This window comes from Leptodactylus fuscus, chromosome 7, assembly GCF_031893055.1.
Source record: "Leptodactylus fuscus isolate aLepFus1 chromosome 7, aLepFus1.hap2, whole genome shotgun sequence".
In the NCBI taxonomy this organism is placed as follows: Eukaryota; Metazoa; Chordata; class Amphibia; order Anura; family Leptodactylidae; genus Leptodactylus; species Leptodactylus fuscus.
In genome coordinates this window covers 146,355,268-146,377,495 of record NC_134271.1, presented here as the reverse complement: position 1 = coordinate 146,377,495, position 22,228 = coordinate 146,355,268, and the positions used below count along the sequence as shown (strand labels likewise).

Here is a 22,228-nt window from a genome sequence, read left to right as displayed (position 1 = left end):
TCTTACACTAAGCTTCTGAGGTGATAACCTGAGTCCAAATCCAGCTCGAGATCAATCGGCTTTGTGGCAAGCTCTGGTGAAGACATTTGGGAAGCCTTAGTCTCTTTGTCCCAACACAGTGCAAGATTAGGCTCCATTCACACTGAGTAACGCTGGCATTTTTTTGTGCTTATTTTGGCACATAGCGCCGCGTTTGCGCCGCGCTACTTTGCAGTCGCGTTGTAAGGGGCAAACGCGGCGCAAACGCGGCGCTATGTGCCAAAATAAGCACAAAAAACGCCAGCGTTACTCAGTGTGAATGGAGCCTTAAGTTCACTTCTTATACTTGTTCTGTCTCTTATCTTGCAGATCCTGCAGTTTAGGGGAATTACCTAAAAGTCAATTGCATTCTAGATATTACTCAGATATATATAAATATAGAAATGTTATACAAGTAATAGACCGCTTAGACTAATACTACTCCATATAAATATGGAAATAGCAAATAAGCAATAAAGCTATTATAATAATATTACATAGTATAACTATAGAAATATCCGGCATGTTATAAATCGGTTAGAATATGCAAATGACAGACAAGCTGTAAATCAGATATAATAATTAGAGATGAGCAAGTAGTACTTGATCGAGTAGGTATTCGATAGAAAACTACGATATTCCAAATACTCGTACTCGTTTGAATTATACTCACTATTCGCAGTAAAGATTCGATTCAGAACCAGAGGAATGCATTGACCAGCGTTGATTGGCCGAATACTAAACAGTGTACAGCATTCGGCCAATCAACGCTGGTTCTGCCGGAGGCTCATCTGTGAGGAGGCAGAGGCTAAGAACGGACCACAATGGAGACTGCTGTGATCCGATCTCAGACTCCGCCTCCTCACAGACAAGCCTCCGGCAGAACCAGTGTTGATTGGCCTAATGCTGTATACTGTATAGCATTCGGCCAATCACAGCTGGTCAATGCATTCCTATGAGAAAAAGTCAGCTCCCACATAAACGCAAGCTGCTAGCTCTCATGACTAGCAAGTACGAACCTGCTGCAGAACCAGTGTTGATTGGCCGAGTGCTATACAGTGTATAGCATTCGGCCAATCAATGCTGGCTCTGCAGGACAACCACATTAGCCGATTCACATTCGTGCTTGCCTCCTGTTCGGAAGGAGTCCGCAGGAGGACCCCCACGAATGAAATATCAGCACAACTGCAAGCGCTGTGCAATTAAAGCGCATGGTCCCCATAGACTATAATGGGGGCCATGTGCTTGCCATGCATTGCCCACATGAATCATTCAGGCGGGCATTGCGCTGCCAGCACACAGACCCGTTATAGTCTATGGGGTCTGTGTGCTTTAACTGCACAGTGCTCCTCCTAAATACTCTCCTCCTGCTATTCGTGGACTTGGTGACTCTCCTTTAGTCGAATAGTGGTTTCGCCTGAAATGAACATTTTTTTCCCATAGACTATAATGGGATTCGATATTCAATCGAGTAGTCAAATATTGAGGCTCTACTCAAAATGAATCTCAAATATTTCACTAATCGCTCATCTCTAATAATAATATTATATGATATAATGCCATCCAAAGGTTGGTAACTGTCCAGTGACCTGGTAATAATGGCTGAAATCTGCAGTGAAACCTTTAAGTGCTATTAGGACACAACACAGAAGCCATTGCCATTAGTTTAAAGGCTGAAGAGAACAGTCCAGACTCATCTAATAGAGTAACAATGAATATGGTCGGACATCTCTCTCTCTCTCTCTCTCTCTCTCTCTCTCTCTCTCTCTGTAGACTTAAACCTGCTGCAATAGAAAAAATCTTCTTTTATTAACGTTTTATTTTTTTGTATTCATCCCCAGGCCACACAGACAATATCGGATATACCCGGCAGAATATAATCCGTCTGACATTATCTCTATGTATATTAATAGTCGCTGCACTATTTGTCTTCTATCATATAAAATGGATGAAGTCTATGGAGAAATCGGGTCTCCCTACAACATAATGAACAAGTAAACTTTAGGATCCAAAAGCTTTGGCCATCCATATTCTTACTGCTGACTGTATACTGCTATATATCTATATACCCAGAGTCATTGCCTACTACCTGTGTTACATAGATGTGATGGACTACACAATATGCTCCTGCTGTAATGTATATCATTGTATTGATGGGATTACAATAAATGGATTTTTTTTTTTTTTCTCTTTAATGATTTTGGAAAAGGAAACAGAGGAACTTTGTATCTGTAGCGGCGGAGTATCCTGAGTATCCCGAGTATATGTTACTGTATATTAACATCTCTGTTCCTTTTCTAGATCTGTTCACGGCTCCAACAATATCAGTGACCCCACAACCAGTTATTACTACAGATAAGATGGCCCTGACATGTCAGACAAGTCTCCCTCCTCCTCCCAGACACAATACACAACTGCGGATTGCTTTCTACAGAGAAGGAGGGATTGTTCAGGGATTTGGTGTCAGTGATACCTATGAAGTCTACAATGTCCAGCTGGAGGATTCTGGGAAATATTCATGTGAGGTGGAAACTACAGATGGCAGAGTAAGGAAGAGAAGTGCAGAGACAATAATCCAGATAGGAGGTGAGTATAGACAATGGTCATGTACCAACATGTTACGGTCAGTAGAGTTTATTAAAACAAAAACAATTCAGATTTCAAGATTCAGTGCAAGTCCATCGTGCTTAGTGGTGAGCTCTGGTGAAAGGGTCTGGGAATCGGCCTTGGCTTGCAGAAGTGTACTAATTATAAGTAGCTGTCTCTACTGCTCACAGTTATGAGTAATCTGTTACCAAGTCATACAGTTTTATTAATATAAACATCAATATCTCAGCAATGGAGGCACGATTCACAGGGGAAAACTCTGCTGTGAGGCTGGGATGATACGTTGGGTTATGATGACAAACTACCTTTAAGATACATATGCATATAGCTGCAGCTGTGAGGAACTTGATAAGTTTTGGTCAACTGTGGTGGAGACACTTATGGTTGGACTTTATGTGGACTGCAGAGTAAGTACATTATGTCTACAACTCCTCTGTATGATACATGATGTCTTATAGGAGCCGCCATCAGACCTGCGGTGACCTTCACTCCAGACTACAAGAAGATCTTTACACTAGATCAGATAACAATGACCTGTGATGTGGGATCTACTATAGGAGAGGGGGTGGATTATATATGGTACAGAGACAGCAAGCAAGTATACAATGGAAAATCCTATATAATACAGAAGGCTGAAACATCACACAGTGGATATTACCAATGTCAGAGCAGATCTGGAGAAATAAGTGACCCTGCTAGACTGGATGTTAGTGATGGTGAGTAAATCTACCAGATCATAAATATACAGTCATGGCCAAAAGTTTTGAGAATGATACAAATATTAATTTTTACAAAGTCTACTGATTCAGTTTTTCTAATGGCAATTTGCATATACTCCAGAATGTTATAAAGAGTGATCAGCTTAACAGCAATTACTTGCAAAGTCAATATTTGCCTAGAAAATGAACTTTATCCCCCAAAACACATTTCAACATCATTGCAGCCCTGCCTTAAAAGGACCAGCTAACATCGTTTTAGTGATTGCTCCATTAACACAGGTGTGGGTGTTGATGAGGACAGGGCTGGAGATCAATCTGTCATGATTAAGTAAGAATGACATCACTGGACACTTTAAAAGGAGGCTGGTGCTTGGCATCATTGTTTCTCTTCTGTTAACCATGGTTATCTCTAAAGAAACACGTGCAGTCATCATTGCACTGCAAAAAAATGGCCTAACAGGGAAGAGTATCGCAGCTAGAAAGATTGCACCTCAGTAAACAATCTATCGCATCATCAAGAACTTCAAGGAGAGAGGTTCCATTGTTGGCAAAAAGGCTCCAGGGTGCCCAAGAAAGACCAGCAAGCGCCAGGACCGTCTCTTAAAAGTGTTTCAGCTGCGGGATCGGGCTACCAGCAGTGCAGAGCTTGCTCAGGAATGGCAGCAGGCAGGTGTGAGTGCATCTACACGCACTGTGAGGCGGAGACTCTTGGAGCAAGGCCTGGTCTCAAGGAGGGCAGCAAAGAAGCCACTTCTCTCCAGAAAAAAACATCAGGGACAGACTGATATTCTGCAAAAGGTACAGGGAGTGGACTGCTGAGAACTGGGGTAAAGTCATTTTCTCTGATCAATCCCCATTTTGATTGTTTGGGACATCTGGAAAACAGCTTATTCGGAGAAGACGAGGTGAGCGCTACCACCAGTCTTGTCTCATGCCAACTGTAAAGCATCCTGAAACCATTCATGTGTGGGGTTGCTTCTCAGCCAAGGGAATCGGCTCTATCACAGTCTTGCCTAAAAACACAGCCATGAATAAAGAATGGGACCAGAATGTCCTCCAAGATCAACTTCTCCCTACCGTCCAAGAGCAGTTTGGCGATCAACAGTGCCTTTTCCAGCATGATGGAGCACCTTGCCATAAAGCAAAGGTGATAACTAAAAGGCTCAGGGAACAAAACAGAGATTTTGGGTCCATGGCCTGGAAACTCCCCAGATCTTAATCCCATTGAGAACTTGTGGTCAATCATCAAGAGACGGGTGGACAAACAAAAACCTACAAATTCTGACAAAATGCAAGCATTGATTGTGCAAGAATGGACTGCTATAAGTCAGGATTTGGTCCAGAAGTTGATTGAGAGCATGCCAGGGAGAATTGCAGAGGTCCTGAAGAAGAAGGGTCAACACTGCAAATATTGCAACGCTGCATTAACTCATTCTAACTGCCAATATAAGCTTTTATTACTCATAATATGATTGCAATTATATTTCTGTATGTGATAAAAACATCTGACAAACACACATCAAAACCAGAGGGCAGCAGATCATGTGACAATAGAAGATTTGTGTCATTCTCAAAACTTTTGGCCATGACTGTACAATGTCATAATAGCAGAGATAAAAAGTGATGGTATTCCAAATTTCCCTAGGGTGGCAGTCAAAAAATCCCAACTGACCCTATCGAAAGCCTTCTCGGCATCTAAAGATGAGGAAAGTGATTGGGACAGGCGGGTGATATGCAAAAGGCGTATTGAATTTTGTCTACTTTCCCTAGACTAAATGAAGCCTACATGCTCCTCATTAATCAATTGTGGCAGTAGAGGTTGGAGGCGTAAGGCCAACAATTTTGCCCAGATTTTCAAATCTAAATTTAGCAAAGAGATAGGGCGGTAGTTACTGCACAATTGGGGGTCCCTTCCCTCCTTGGCAATTAAAGTAACATGAGCTTCCAAAGCTTTTTTGGGTAGCGGAGCACCCAAGAGAGCGGCATTAAGTGACTTTGTCAAAGGGGATAGCAAAACATGTAGGAAGGTTTTAAAATAAATCAGGGAGTAGCCATCCGGTCCCGGACTCTTGTGGGGAGGAAAGGAGTAAACTATCGTCTTCACTTCATCTTCCGAAATTGGATCCAATAAAGCATCTGCTTGCTCTGGGGATAAGCAGGGCAGAGTCAGGGAAGCTAAAAATTTACTGATAGCCTCTCTCCTTGCGGCTACTATTTCAGTGGTATCAGTAGGATTTAAGTTATAAAGGGAGGTGTAAAAACTTTTGAACGCCTCAGCGATGGATGGAGTGGAAGAAAGTACGATGCCTTCTGGGGAACAAATGGATGGTATGAACGTTTTCACCTGAGCCGTTTCTTTTTTATCAAAGAGGTCATCATACGTCCTCCTTTATTGCCAGACACCCATGAACGAACAGGCAACATTATAGCAATACCATACCTCCGGGCATTGAGAGCAAATATCAGTCAACCAACAGATGTAAAGTCTATAGCACATAAAGAATCAGAAATACCACCCTAAACTGTAAGCAAACACTTATAAATACTTAATGAGTAGAGGATAGGGTATCCTATTTAATCAAAGACCCCGAAAACACATAGAAACATGAAAGTTGTCAAACCACATAGCCACTGCAAAGAGATTAAGATAATAAACAAGCCGTGTGGTACTCAGCTATGACAAACAGCGCCCTCACAATCCATCACTGCGAGGATGACAGAGTATTGTGTAGCCCTCTCCTAGACCTTGGTGACTTTAGGCGCTGGGAAGGTTTCCAGGAGTCGGAAGAAGGCAGCTCCGGGAGCCTAGACAGATCCGGCGTTGGTAACCATGACGGTATGTCTATCGGGGTTATATTCAGCTGCTCCCAGACAGCAGTGAGGTCGGCGGGCGATTGGACTATAAACTGAATGGAGAGCCCGAAGGGGTACAGCCATGAGTATGCAATGTCCATTTTGCATAGTACCTCGAGAAGCGGTTTCCACTGGCAACATTTCACTAAGGTAGAGGGTGCCAAATCCTGGTAGAAGTACAACTTATCCACGTCATAAGCAAAGTCAGGGTTTGCCCGGGCAGCAGCCAAAATATCCTGGGTATCAACAAAAGATAGCAGGCCACACACTACATCCTTTGGTGGGTCTTCCGGTTTTGGTTTGGGGCGCAAGGCCCTGTGTGCCCTTTCTATCACCACCGAGGAGGCACGATCAGGGCCCAGTAAAGCTGTAAAAATGGCCATCACTCTGTCTCTCAGATCCCCAGGGGCACAGTCCTCTGAGATTCCTTTTATCCTTACATTACGCCTCCTGCCCCTATTTTCTTGGTATTCCAGGAGTGTTAAGGGGGCATTCACACGGAGTAACGCCGGGCGTGTATTACAGCCGTACACGCCGGCGTTACGGCAGACTGCCGAACACTTCCCATTCACTTCAATGGGAGCGCTCATAACAGCGGCGTTTACGAGCGCTCCCATTGAAGTCAAGGGGAAGTGTTCGGCAGTCTGCTGTAACGCCGGCGTGCACGGCTGTGATACACGCCCGGCGTTACTCCGTGTGAATTCCCTCTTAGAGTGCGGTCTATTTGCTCTTTCTGAGAGACGACTATCATTTCCAAAGCTTTAGCATGAGCTGTAAGGCCAGAGCAGCTTTCCTCCACCCACTCAACCCTGCGGCCTAGCGAAGCAAGTTCTGATTTAATGTTGGCAATGTCCGACCTTACCGGGTGTAGTGCTTGTTGGAGGGCCTGGTTGAAAACCTTTTTTAGGAAGGCTTTGGAGATCGTTGAGGCAGCCCCGTCATCATTATCTCCCTCTCCACAATTCTCTAAGTCGGATACTACAGCAGAGGTAGTCGCGTTCGAACCTTCCGGCGCCATCTTAGGTGAGTGGCCTCAGGCGTGCGGGCTCTTCTTGTGGAGAAATCTCTGCATATCGGTCTGCTGTCTCACGGTTCTCGGGGTGCAGGGTTGTTCACCTCCTTTGTCTCTGCCAATTTTGCCCACCTCCAAGCCAGGAAAGTAGCTGCAGGGCGCTCAATGTGCTTTCTTAGCAGCGGAGCTACAGGCTCATGCTACCATTGCGCTCGGCGGTCAAGCTCCGCCCCGTGTCTGGAGAATATTTATGAGCATTAGTGACATTTACTTATTGTTTGTTTGTTCTACATAGACACTGTACAGTACGGTATAGTATATATGCAGTATATAGTCAATGCAGTGCACCATAGTGTATAACACTTAGAATTATTAAGTATGACCACACACCATATCAATGTCACAGGAAATATAACACGGGGCGACATATCACTGATAATGCAGTTTACGGTCAAATTCACAGCTATTTATAGAAAAATTATAATATATTTCCCCAAATTTCGTCCTGCCCCTTTCTTGTAACTTGCAGAACATTTCTGATCAGAAACCAACTTCTCCTTTTAGTCTGGGCAGCATTGTCTCCATCCATCATGTCCACGGAGATGTCCATCTTATTACTCTGTAAGTACAATGATCTTCATGTCTTTCAGTCTGTGATGGGGAATTATAAGAAGGGGTTAATAATCTCCTATAAATCCCGGACATTACTACAAGTTACCGGGCTACACCCCAAGTCTCCCATCCTATGTCCTCTATACGGCTGTGCACAGGTCTAATGTCAGCTGTGAATATTCTTAGAACTTCCTTGATATGTTCAGTTTCTTGTGACTTTGTTGCTCGGAGTTGGAAGTATTGAGGAGATTATTATATTCCTGTAAATACACTGTCACTATTCTCCTACTAATAGAATAGACTTCGGCCACTATCACATGGCAGTAGATTAGTCAGTTGTTTCTATCACTGGAGGCTGAACCTGTCCTGATCTTCTCCAGAGCTCTCAGGGCACATCTTATATCATGTCATGTATGTGTATAACCAGTCATGTACTTACCTGTGTCAGATGGACGGCATTAGGTTACAGGTCACCCCATGGAATAGAATAGATGTCCATATTCACTGACAGCAAGCAGAGATTTTTGAAATATTGAAAAATTAATACACAAAATATACCAAAAAATTATTTTTTAAAAAATAACAGCTTGGGACTCTCCACTTTGGCTCGGCGCAAGCCAACACTTCACTTGAAAATGGAGGGACTGCAGCACCAGCAACTTGGACAGGAGCACGTTCAGCTTCTACACCAGGGGTAGGGAACCTTCGGCTCTCCAGCTGCTGTGAAACTACAATTCCCAACATGCTCCATTCACTTCCATGGGAGTTCCAAAAACAGCAGAGCAAGTATGCATGCTGGGAGTTGTAGTTTTGCAACAGCTGGAGAGCCGTACGTTCCCTACCCCTGTTCTACACCGTTGGATGAGGGCACACATACTGTGGTCTCTTCAAGATCGTCTCTGTGATCGATTGCTAACACAATGACTGACTAGGAGAACCAGGAGGATCAGGACCAGCAGACGATGGGAAGGACACACAGCTTCCTTTGGATGAAGTGGTGGAGCTTTGACTGCCTGAGATGGTCTGCACTTCCACTGGGCGATGCAGCGGTTGCTGCAACAGGCTGGACCACCACATTAGAGCCATGGTTCTCACAGGCAACTTTATAGTGATGCTGCATATGTTGTTGCAGGGTTGTGATGCCAACATTGGCGCCCTGGCCACTCTTCACCTTCTGCCCACAGATTCAACATATGGCCATGTTAAACTCCCTGGTGTCTTAACAAAAAACTGCCACACTGCCGAGTAGGTGATTTTACCCCCAACATTCTACACTAACTGACTGCTACCACCACTGCCTCCATGAACCACTGCTTTCTGTGTAGGTAGACTCCTGCAAAGCTGGTGGTCTATCCCAGTTACATTTGGCTCCCAATCTCCCACTGCTTCCACAAGCTGACTCCCGGCCACTCTACCAACTTGCTGGCTCCACCACTGCCTCATGGGCAAGCTGTCACCCTCTTCTCCTGATGATGATGCAGCCCCTTCACCTGGCTCCCAATTGTAATTGGCTACATCATCATCAAGTACTGTCTACACGTCACTGACCACTCGCACCAACAGCTCCCACGCCACTCATCACTACTTGCCTGCTTACCAGAGGAAGTGGAAGATGTCTTCTCCAGATCTTGGCTGGGAACTATCTGCTGACTGTCCTGTAGTAGCTCATCCTCAATGTATGTATCTAAGCCCATAGCATAGAGTACTTCTCTGGCTGAGGGAACAAAAAAGGACAGAGGCAGGTTGAGGACAGGAGAGGGCACAGAGTCTGCTACGACTCTCGACTGCTAACTGACACTGGGAGCTCAGGCCTCTAGAAGTGATGCCTTCTTCTATGCCCCCTTACCCTGCTGTGACCTGTGCCTGCACCAGAAACATTCAGGCCTATGGTTCTTCCCTGTGCAGGACCTGTCATCTCTCTGTCTGACATACTGTTAGATCAAATAAGTAAATGAAAAGGAAATTAATATAGGGCAAAAAGGCCTGTAAGTTTCTCCCTTCAACACACAAAGGCTAATAGGCCACTTAATTTTTCTAGTCCTTTCTGCCATTTTCCATAGCCCCTGCTGACATTTCTCCCTGCTCTAAGTGCACTGGAAAATTCCTTAATCCAAGATGGCGGAGACTATTTATAGGGCTGTGACACCACAGGGCTGAAAGCATGGCATTGTGGGTGATCCCCAAAATTATATTATTTGTAATGAAAGGGTTAACTGCTTCCTCTGCAGCATAGACAGTGCAGATATTCTCTATCACTTTTAACAATAATGTCTATCATTATCTACCTGTGATTGATTTAATCTGACTAAACTTTGTTCTATTTCTCCTACTCCTTTGATTCTCTAATTGTATTGCAAGTTTTGCTGTTGTTGTGCATTGCAGAAGAAAATGGAGTCATTGCTTTGGGTCATGCAGTGATGAATAACTTGTCTGTGCCACCATGGCTCTTTTTCCTGCTTAAAGTATTCCATATACTGTATATGACATCAGCACTGTAAAGTGTTCACATACCGTAGACTATTGTCTGAGAGGCTGCCAAACTGAACTTTCTGTCAAACACCGTCTTTCTTCATACTCCCTTGTTAATCCCATAAGGTCTCAGCACAGCATCACAGACAGTTAGAGACAGTATCGCCTCTACCTGCTGGGAGGACAGTGTAATTACCCTTCCCTCTATATTATCCTATATAATACCCACTATCTGCCTGCACTAACTGTGGACATTAACCCTTGGTCAATCAGATGCCTTGGTCAAATGTGACTGAGGCATCTTTTTCCCTGCAGCGCCATGTGTCGCCATGTTGGTGATGTATTGCAACCCTCAGATATAATTCTGGGGAATGGTGATGGTTATTATGACAGATGGGAACCTACTGAAGCTCCCAGGCTCATCATCAGTGTAGTTCTATTACAGCTTGTGCTAGGCAGCCTGTGATAGAAACTTGGATTTTACAATAGACTGCAGTGTGTTAGGATATCAGTTTAGTGTATTAGTGATCAGATCATAATGAAATAAATTAAAAGAGGCAAGACATTTTTTTTTGTGCCAGTTTTCTTCCGCAAAAAAAAGTGGTGAACACATCCGACATTCCCCAAAATGGTATCAATGTGACTGCACAGTGAACATCGTAATAAATAAAACCCCTAAGAATGTGATGCAAAATAAGTTTTACTCTAATATTCACCCCATTCTGAATTTGTTTTCTGCCTCCCACTACATTGAACAAACCAAAATTTAGTATAAATTATTTTGATTAAATGTTTTATTTTTATTTTTTCCACCTCTCCTGGGCTTCCACCTATTATATTTTGGGGACTGAAGTGACCCCTGTGTATAATAAGTTACCATAATGCATGTAGCAGCAGCCTTTTCAGTTTGTCCAATTGTTTGGTTTTGCTATAATACACAATTTGTGATATTCCCATCAAACCCGGCTGGGTACGAGTTAGTTCACCCAACTTTATCGAGGAATAAAAAAGTGAAAATCAAAAACAGCTTCAGTCGGAAGGTAACATTAGTGTGAATGTGTATTCTGTATCTACTATATGTCACAGTAAGTTGAAGTTATTAGAGATAAGTCTATTGGGTTCTAGTAATAATCTATTAGTTATACATTTACTGTAAAGGTGACCCTAACCTGTAATATTCTCCAATGTAGAAATGTACCAGGACTATATTCTATCTGATAACTCTTCTTCTATTCTGTTTATAGGGCTGGTTCTCATACAAGAAGGTAAGTGACCAGATCTGTCCTTCCACGCTTTATCCTGTAATACTGACCCCTATATACAGACAATAGTGATGTCACTTGTGTCACACAACCCACTTGGAGGTTTATTCCATCCTTACACTGTTTTACCACTTTGATATAACACACAGATAAACTGCCATTACAAGGACCAATCTGGAATAATTCTATAATATTAGTTGTACATTTCCTTGTCTTTACTCCAAAGTAAAATAACGCTCCATGAAGACGCTGGGTTCTCCCATATTGTTCTCTCTCACAATGTATATGATATAAATATGGAAATGCTCAGTGTATGGATATATGTAACAATATAATGATGGTTATTTTTATATTTACTGCAAATTCTGTACATTTTGGGATCTTCATTTGTACTATTAAGAAATATGAAGAATGTGCAGGATATTATGTCTACACTTCCCCTGTATGACACGTGATGTCTTATAGGAGCCGCCATCAGACCTGCGGTGACCTTCACTCCAGACTACAAGAAGATCTTTACATCAGAGCAGATAACAATGACCTGTGATGTGGGATCTACTATAGGAGAGGGGATGGATTATATATGGTACATAGACAGCAAGCAAGTATACAATGGAAAATCCTATATAATACAATATGCCGAAACATCACACAGTGGAAGTTACCAATGTCAGAGCAGACCTGGAGAAGTAAGTGACCCCGCTAGACTGGAGGTTATTCATGGTGAGTAAATCTACCAGATCATAAATATACAGACAAGGTGATGTGACATTCACACTTGCAACTTGATCTGTCCCTCGTGATTGTGCCTAAGTCTCCGAAAAACTGCATAGGGACGGATTGCCGACGGTCAGTATAAAAACCCATTCTTTTTAATGTTTTTTTTTTTTTCTAAAGCAACCCACTGGTGTCCGCATGCAGCTTTTCGACCATGAAACAGTTACTTTTGCACTGACACTGTCCTAGATGTCCGACTTTGTGTCCGTGCAAAAAAACCTATTTCACGGCGCAGAGTCTGCATACAGACACCGGTGGTTTGCTTTAAAAAAACATTAAAACAAATGGGTTTTTATACTGACCGTCGGCAAGCCGTCCCTATGCAGTTTTTCAAGGGATTTAGGCAGAATCATGATGGAAAGATCAAGGCACAAGTGTGAACGCCACATAAGTTGTATCACACACAGACTGATAAGAGATCATATATGTCTCCTCATCTTATATCATTGTATATTACAGGTTGGCTCATCCTGCAGACCCCTCTATATGTCTATGAAGGAGATGACATATATATAAGATGCCACCACCGTCCTCGATACTCTGGAGGACAGACATTATTTTATAAAGATAACAGAGTCATTAGAGACTGGGAAGATAGTGCAGAATATTATATTAGTAATGTAACCAGGATGACTGCCGGGACATACAGATGTAGAAAAGAAATCTATTATAATGGAAGATATAACCTACATGGAGATGACATTTCTGTATCTGTACAAGGTAAGTCCCGGCTCATGTATATGGGAATTATTCTGCAGCATTTGTACAATATAGTTGGAGTAACTTCATCTCCTGATATGTCGTCTGTAAATACTGATAAGTCGGGATAAGATCAGATTTGCAGGAGATTTTATTCATGGAAATCTTCAATAAACTGCATTACAGCAGCAGAGAATGGGAGGTTATCAGACTCATGGGACTCTCCATTCAGTCTGGATTTCTCCCAGATTTCTGGTGCAGATACTTTATAATGTAGATCAGGGGTCCTCAAACTTTTTAAAAGGTGGGCCAGGTCACTGTCCGTCGGACCATTGGAGGGCCGGAATATAGTTTAAAGGGATTCTACCATTAAAATCACATTTTTTCTCGATAACACACAGGAATAGCCTTAAGAAAGCCTCTTCTTCTCCTACCTTTCGATTTCTTCTTTGCCCCGCCGTTTGGTTAAAATTCCGTTTTCTGTCGGTATGCAAATGAGTTATCTTGCAGCACTGGGGGCATCCCCAATGCTGCGAGAGAACTCTCCAGCGCCGCCTCCAACTTCTTCTGGAACGTCGTCTTTATGTGTCTTCTTCTGGTGCAGGCAGAGCCGACTGAGCATGCCCACAGGCCACAAGAAAATTACTTACTTACTGTGCAAACAGCCATTTTTCTTGTGGCTGCGGGCATGTGCAGTCGGCTCTGAGCGAGGCCCAAGGCGTACAAGTTTCACCGCCTGCGCCGGAAGAAGACACTTGAAGATGATGTTCCAGAAAAAGATAAAGGTGGCGCTGGAGAGTTCTCTCGCAGCATTGGGGACGCTCCCAGTGCTGCAAGAGAACTCATTTACATACCGACAGAAAACGGAATTTTAACTGAACGGTGGCGCGGAGAAGAATAGCCTTTCTTGAGGCTATTCTGACATGTCAACGACAAAAACAGTTTTTAATGGTAGAATCCCTTTAAAGCTGACCCAGCGGAATGCAGACACCAAACACAAGTGTGAATGCCCCCTGAGGTGTAATTAATCCTACAGTAAGATATTATAGTGCTTACTTCAGGGGGCGCAGGGCGGGTCTGGGATCCAGAAAGTCAGCAGGCACTAAACCAAACTAGTGAGGTGGCTTTGCCCACTGTAATTTGGGCTACCTCAGGTCAGGTCACGTTGCTATGATGACCTGACTGATGAAGGGACGCGGAGGGGTACAATTGACTATACCGGGCCAGGCCATGGAGACAGCGCGCTTCACTTTACTGATTGGAGGGCACCGCTCCTGATGTCTGCGCGATCTGCTCTGTCTCCGGTGTCCACCTGTGTCCTTCTGTCACATCGCAAGTATGCCATGTAAGGAGGATACTGGAGGCAGAGCAGATCGCACAGACATCAGGAGTGATGCCCTCCAATAGGTGAAGTGAAGCACGCTACATGGCCTGGACCGAGCTCTCCAGGAGCTTCATTATAAATGCGCGCCTGCCGGTGGTGCCGGCGGGCCGGACAGATGTGCTCGGCGGGCCGCATGTGGCCCGCGAGCCGTAGTTTGAGGACCCCTGATGTAGAGGATGAGCCCCACAGCTGTGCAGTATATACAGGTATAAGCCCATAGTATACTTGTACCAGCACGGCATGAACGTAGTGATAGTTGATCTGTACGGGGCCTTACACATAACTATATGGGGTTAAAGGGGTTTTCTGGGCAAAAAAAATAACTTTTATAAGCTTTGTGTAATTAATAGGTTAAAAAGTGTCCCCAAATATCTTTAGCAGTGACTTGAGTGATTTCTGGGGTCTCGGGAGCTCCTGGCATGCTCAGCATTCATTTACATCTGCAGCCTCCTGTTCTGAGAAAGTAAAGCGTACGTGTAATAATCCACTATACTGTATGTGCTGCAGCGTGTCACTTGCTGTGGATAATATAGCTATACACACCGGCTGCCCTAGTGGAGTATTACACTTACGCTTTACTTTCTCATTGATCATGTTTCCATTATACACTTGAGGACTTTGTATTTAGGGTTGCAATGTGCTGTTCCACCACTCTCCTAATGTATACTTACTGTATCATCTGCATCTTTGTGTGTACATGTCTTTTAATTGTGCTAATACAATGTATACATTTTTGATCAATTACATTCCTGTTTTTCTATGACCACTACTTTGAGTGTCCTTATACCTATTCTTCTGGTTTGGTATTGTTATCTTTAGGTATAGACACGTTTGTAACAAAGGACCTATTATTGGGGCTATACTTTTGTATTGGATTTACGGTCTCCTCATTTCAGTGCTGTGCTTTTTATATTAACAATACAATAGATGGAAATGCCAAGGCTCCGGGTGTGTTAGCTGTGATGGGTTGGCAGGTGTCGTCCACCAGATCGCTCTGTTCTAGGGTCGGACTCCGGGCTCTGATCTAAACAAATCCACAGAAAGAAAGACCAGATTATGCCTGTGAGGAAGGTGCACTATGTCTACACCAGGGGTATTAACCAGGGTTCGATCAAAGCCAATGGTTCCAACACACATGGTGCAATGACGTTCTGTCTCCTCTCTGTCTAATATAATGATGAGCAGTATTATTGGGTAAAACAACAATTAGACTTTTGTATCTTCTATTAGTCTTCTCCTCCTCCTCACACTGTATACTGATATGTGGTCACCATGTTGTGCAATGTCTTCTAATAAATCCCCCCAGTAATATATTGTTATCACTTTGCTCCTTTTCTAGATCTGTTCACGACCCCAACACTATCAGTGACCCCACAACCAGTTATTACTACAGATAAGATGGCCCTGACATGTCAGACAAGTCTCCCTCCTCCTCCCAGACACAATACACAACTGCGGATTGCTTTCTACAGAGAAGGAGGGATTGTTCAGGGATTTGGTGTCAGTGATACCTATGAAGTCTACAATGTCCAGCTGGAGGATTCTGGGAAATATTCATGTGAGGTGGAAACTACAGATGGCAGAGTAAGGAAGAGAAGTGCAGAGACAATAATCCAGATAGGAGGTGAGTATAGACAATGGTCATGTCTTCTACATGGAGAACTTCTTACTTTATCTGGAACATGAATTAATGTACTTTTGGTGTAAATCACTATAAATAATACTTTCTCCCATCTATACCTTCCATTATTAGAGATCTTCTCACATCCAATCATTACTGTGACCAACAATGTAGTGACTGAAGGAGATCCCATGACCCTGACATGTGACACGACTCTTAGTCCATACAGACCGACCACAAGACTGGAGTTTGCTTTCTATAGAGATGGACGGAAGGTTCAGGATTTTTCTTCATCTAATAAATATGAGGTTTGGTCTGCTCAGCTGGAGGATTCTGGGAATTATACATGTCATGTAAGAACCTCAATCAACTCTACAATGAAGCTCAGTGATGGGTACAACATACGGGTACAAGGTAAGTGTTTCAGTGTTTTACCTTGTATTATGTTGTTGATGAAACATACTCAAGCACTGTAAGTAGACGGCATCAGGCAGGACTGCTTTAACTACAAGACAAATGGTGCATTTGCCAGGGCACTATTATTGTGGGGCCCCCAGATCTGGGTACCAGACTTTCTGCCCAGGACAGCTACACTCACAACTGTATTGGTGTACCTTACATACCTATGGCAGGGCAGAGAGCTGTGTGATCCGGCCCCAGGCATTGTACAGAGCAGCAGGGGAGTGAGGAGAGGTGAGAATCAGTGTTTTATTATGTTAAACTGGGGGAAGATGAAGGGGGTATTGAAATGGGGATAGATGAGGGGGGTATTAAACTGGAGGCAGATAGAGGGGCCATTAAAGTGGGGGAGATTAAGAGGAACATTAAACTGGAAGGGCAGATTAAACTGGGAGGATGACATTAAACTGGACAGCGGGATGGGGACATCAAACTGGGGACAACTGGATGAGGACATTATACCATGGGGGTAGCTGGAAGGTGACATGTCTGTCTCTAGTTACCCCCAGTTTTACATACCCCCTTAAAAATAAAAGTTTTCCCTTTATATGCAACAGTTTCCCCTTAAGAAAAAGCCCTCCTTAAAAATAATTCTCCCTAATTCTCCCACCTTCCATCCTCTCGTATGTCCAACCAGCGGGTCCCAGAGCGCTCAACTTGCACTCCCATAGCACCTGTAGAAGGGGGTGGCAGAAGCAGTATCGGCTCCATCAGCAGCAGCCTGCACGCACGCACGCAATACAGGTTTCAGAATGCGATCATAGAGCGCCAGGTGTCCAGACCAGCCCCCTTATATAGGCAAGGGGCGGTCACCAGCAGATAGCCCAGCTGCCCAATCCGAGCGTCCATTGGTTGACACACATGTCGCTCAACCAGTCGACCACGCCCGGCTGTTGCAAGGCAGGTTAACCCTTGCAACCCTGGATTTTGCAGAGGAACAGACAGCGACGCCCATATCATGGCCGCAGTCTCTGCACAATCCTAACAGTTATAGAATCCCTTCTATTTCAGACTATATTCTAGATTTTTTAGCATCTGAGTGGTTAAATGCCCATGATCAGTGTCGTCTCTGATCACAGACAGTGCTGCCGGGAGCTAGTACATCCACTCGACTTCAGAGCACACGTTGTACTTAGTCAATGCACTAGGATGTACATCCTGGTGCGTGTAGAGGTTACATATAATAACACTATGGAGCACTGCCTCTGTTTTATAGAATATAAAGGGCTTAATGCTAACATTCCTAGCACTGCCTGGAACCCAATGCTCCAAGAAAATAGTGCTAACCACTGAGCCAACATGTGCCACCACATCATTACTAATTTATTACAATTAATTCATTAACAACAAAAGTTATTATTTCATTTCAAGTGCTTCTCATCTCAGGGTTTCTCTTGTTCCTTTGTCTCCTCTCTCCTCCATGTCCTGTTTTTCAGCTTAGACCAGCAGAATACTCTTGAGTTGAGCAGTGTACTTGTTAATAGCAGAGTTCTCTCTGGATTTACTTACATATAATAGAGGTTCTGGTCAAGTCATTTGAGTCAGTAGCTGAGAATTATTTGCAAGGAGAGAAAAAGAGAACAAAAGCAAGAAGGCCAGAAACAGGAACCGGGTCATCAGCCTGACCACTGGAACTACATAATAGAGGTGGTCTGAAACTGAGACAACAAGCTGTAAACACTATGGGTAGCCCTCCATGGTATAAACATAAAAGCATTTCCCTTCATTATCCACCACAACTCTTCTCCTTTGTTTTGGGATTTGCCTATATATTTATCTTTGGATTATTCCATTCTTTTCTAGAGCTCTTCTTTCCTCCAGTGCTGAAGGCATCTCCAGAGTTGGTCAATGATGGAGATAACATGACCCTAACATGTGTAACACATCTTACTGAGCCTAGACGGAGTACAGAGCTGCAGTATGTCTTCTACAGAGATGGGAGGAACGTTCAGGGGTTCAGCTCTGATAATAAATATGAGGTTCAGTTCATTCAGGAGGAACATTCTGGGACATATACATGTGAGATACAGACACCGAACAGCAAGATAAAGAAGAGGAGCCAGAACCTTCATGTACAAGGTAAGCAGTGTCTGTCATATAATCAATAAGTGACCACAATTATTTTTAGCAGTGATTTGAGTGATTTCTGGCTTCTCTGGAGCTTCTGACCTGCTCTGTATTCATTTACATGTTACTTCCTATTCCGGGTTTTTACTACAAATCCCATAATGCTGCAAGAAATCAAAATAATAATAATAATGCACTAAAAAATTACCTTTACTCATTAACCTAAAAGTATTATAATCCACACAATAGGCTTAGATAATAAAACCATGAAATGTCCTCGAGGTGGGTCAAAATACTGTATATACTCGAGTATAAGCCGACCCGAATATAAGCCGAGGCCCCTAATTTTACCACCAAAAACTGGGAAAACATGTCGACTCGAGTATAACCCGAGGGGGGCTTTGGTGGGGGGATGCAGGAGCCCTGGAAAATTTCAAAAATTAAAATGGTCAGAGTTTTTGGGTGCAGTAGTTGCTGGGTGCTGGGGAAGGGGAGGGGGTGTTTTGGTTGTCTGTCTGCCCCTTCCCTGAGCTTGAGGACTGTTTTTTTTTTTTTTTCCCCCACTTGGAATTCAGCCTGGAGTATACGGTATCTGCAGTGCTCCTATTAACCCCTTCCCAATAGAACGGGAGCACCGCAGAGCCCCCATATTCAGCAGACCAGGCACTGTCAGACACAGGGATACCTAATGTGTATGTGTCTCACACTCATTTTCTACTTTGAGGGCAGGTTCACAGCAGCGCCCGATCTCCGTTATGCAGGTTTCCTTGCCCGAGAAACTGAGCAGGAGACGGAAACCAGCAGGCAGTTTTCAAATCCATTCATGGGTTTGACAAGTGTCCGCCCGTGAGCGTCTTCTGCTCTCCACAGCGAAACCGTTTTTTTATTTTTTTAACCGGACACAGTCAGAAATGCAGGACTTTGTGTCCAGTAAAAGAAGCAAAAATGGTTTCACCACGGAGAGAAGAAGACGCTCACGGGCGCTCACTGGCGGACACTGAATGTCAGTTTCCATCTTCTGCCGACAGAAAACGAAAACCTGTATAACAGAGATCGGGCGCTGGTGTGAACCCGCCCTTATATGTATTCTAAGGAAAGGGGTGATTTACAACTTTTATTATTTTATTTTTCTATTATATTTTTTTAAAGTTTTTTTTTTCTCTCTATTTTATTAGCCCTCCCTAGGGGACCTGAAGTCCCTTAGACGACAATACAAGTGTATTGCCATCTATGGGAGATTCTATACATTACTATCGTGGATGGTCATAGACCAGCTGCAATAGTAATATTGCTATGACAGGCCTGGGAGCCTTCATTAGGCTCCCAGCTGTTACCGGAACAGGTCGGCTCCTGTGACCTTGCCGTACTGGAGTCGGCCTGCAACCGGGCCCAAGGCTAATTTTAAACCTTTTTTTTTGGAGGGGGGGGGGGGAATCTCCGGAGGGCATCTCTGCTGTAACTCTGCAGCACAGCGACGTCATCATAGTTAACATACAGACACCGGGGTGGGTGCCGGGGCCCGAAGCATCGCCACGCTCCTGCTGCTGCAGAACAGGACAAGAGCACAGAATATACATAACCTATATATGTAATACTTTATCTACAGATAGTGTTCCTATGGATACTACACACAGACAATATCCTGTATACCCAGTAGGATATTCTCCAGCTAACATTATATGGATATGTAATAATTGCTGCACTATTTGTCTTCTTTCACATTTCATGGCTCAAGTCAGGCCGATTTACAAAGTAAGGAACACTTAGGTTACAAGATCTAACATGATCATCTATCCATGTCCCTACTATATACTGAACTCATTAAGGCTGGCAAGTGGTAATTTGGGTTTGTGTCATCTCCACTGTCCTTATTCCATCATGAAACAGAAGTAGTAAAGCGCATATACTTTCCGTCAAAGTATGTATGCTTTATGCTAACAAATTAACCACAGGCAAAAACACAAAGTTTTAAAAAGTTTACTCAGCAGATAACGTGTTACAGTGCCTATAAATTCAGAAATACAGTTAGCAGAGTTACACTATACAATAATCATATACAAATGAACAGTATTGGAATCCTGACTACTAGGTCACTGCTAGGTCATTGTCTGAAGCACAAAAGGTAAAACTTCTACATCACTGTCCACTCCCCACACAGTCAATATGATAGTTAACTCTATAAATACCAATATAGTAGAAATGAACAATCTAAGAGAGATAGTGTGCGACTTTTAACGAATCCGCCCTGCAAGTTTGAGAAAGGAATAATGTACAACTTAAAATTCTCGCTAAATATGACTCATATATGAGCCGCATATTTATTGGGGTATTTCTGTGCGACTTACTTCTGTGCTACAGAGGCCTGCTGCATACATTGTCAATACAGATGGTTCCCGTAAAGAGGGTTCGCACTGGGTGTTATTTATACTGTATGATGAGGTCGCTATATTTTTTGACTCTTATGGATTTTCACTAACTTTTGAAATGTCCCCTCGAAGCTTTATTCAATTTATAAAAAGGAATTGTGAGAGATGTATCAATATAGACAATTACAATCCTTGGAAAGCTCTGTTTGTGGGGCGTACTTCCTCTTCCTCTTATACCATTTAGCGCCTGGTGCCTCTTATAAGAATGTTTTAAATTTCTTTAACCCCTTCCCGCCGATGGCATATTTTGATTTTTGAGTGATTCCACTCCTATAAGTCAAAAAACTGTCTCACGTTCTCTAAGGGTACTGACCAAACTCACAAAATTTGTAGAATCATTCAGCACCACCCACCAATGCCTGATGAAGGGACTTGTTCCCAAAATGTTGCATGTCACATTGAATTGATTAATAGAGATGAGCTAACAGTAAAATGTTCGAGATTCGATATTCATTTCGAGTAGCCCCTCAATATTCGTCTACTCGAATCGAATATCGAACCCTATTATAGTCTATGGGGGGAAAATGCTCGTTTCAGGGGTAGGCAACGTTCGATGAAATTATACTTACCAAGTCCAAGAGTGAGGGTCGGGCTGGATCCTCCGAGAATTCTTCTCCTTGCAGCGTCCCCGTGGCGTCTTCCGGCTCTGAATTCACTCCGCTAGGCATCGGGCCTGGGCAGAGCCGACTGCGCATGCCCACACTACAAGCGGACATGCACAGTGGGCTCTGCCCAGCCCCGATGCCTGGTAGAGTGAATTCAGAGCCGGAAGACGCCGTGGGGAGGCTGTACGGAGAAGATTTCTAAAGGTAGGAGAAGAACCAGCGTTGATTGGCCGACTGTATAGCATTCGGCCAATCAATGCTGGTTCTGCATTGAACTTTTCCATTCGAATAGCGAGTGGTACTCGATTGAGTACGAGTATTTCGAATACCCTAGTATTCAATTGAATACCTACTTGATCGAGTACTACTCGCTCATCTCTATTGATTAATAAACACACTCTTTGTTTAGAAGTGACCGATCAGTCTTGTCCATCCAAGTGTGTAGGAGAAATTCTTATCTCGCCCATGTTTTATTTTAAAGATTGGCCATTACTTGGTGGATATATCACTTTGGGGTTCCCTGCTATATATTATTGTACGTTCCGGTGGAGAATTCTGTCCTGTACCAGTAACCAGAGTGACCATTGGTTTAATAAAAGTAACTATTTTAGTATCTTCTTCCTTCCTTTCTTCTAGCA

General features: G+C 43.4%; 2 protein-coding genes across 2 annotated transcripts in view; both read left to right on the top strand.

Annotated features, from left to right (window-relative positions):
• The window catches only part of LOC142213424 (Fc receptor-like protein 5), a 60,840-nt gene extending 55,721 nt beyond the window's left edge, over positions 1 to 5,119 (top strand). Inside the window, exons 9-11 of the mRNA XM_075281740.1 lie at positions 2,320 to 2,604; positions 3,084 to 3,204; positions 4,990 to 5,119. Coding sequence (XP_075137841.1) covers positions 2,320 to 2,604; positions 3,084 to 3,204; positions 4,990 to 5,119 — 536 coding nt within the window. The remainder of the gene's footprint in view (positions 1 to 2,319; positions 2,605 to 3,083; positions 3,205 to 4,989) is intronic.
• Positions 5,120 to 7,799: 2,680 nt separating this feature from the next.
• LOC142213423 (Fc receptor-like protein 5) overlaps positions 7,800 to 22,228 on the top strand; it is a 32,267-nt gene continuing 17,838 nt past the window's right edge. The window contains exons 1-7 of the mRNA XM_075281739.1: positions 7,800 to 7,830; positions 11,535 to 11,555; positions 12,018 to 12,275; positions 12,789 to 13,049; positions 15,752 to 16,036; positions 16,166 to 16,447; positions 18,296 to 18,571. Coding sequence (XP_075137840.1) covers positions 7,800 to 7,830; positions 11,535 to 11,555; positions 12,018 to 12,275; positions 12,789 to 13,049; positions 15,752 to 16,036; positions 16,166 to 16,447; positions 18,296 to 18,571 — 1,414 coding nt within the window. The remainder of the gene's footprint in view (positions 7,831 to 11,534; positions 11,556 to 12,017; positions 12,276 to 12,788; positions 13,050 to 15,751; positions 16,037 to 16,165; positions 16,448 to 18,295; positions 18,572 to 22,228) is intronic.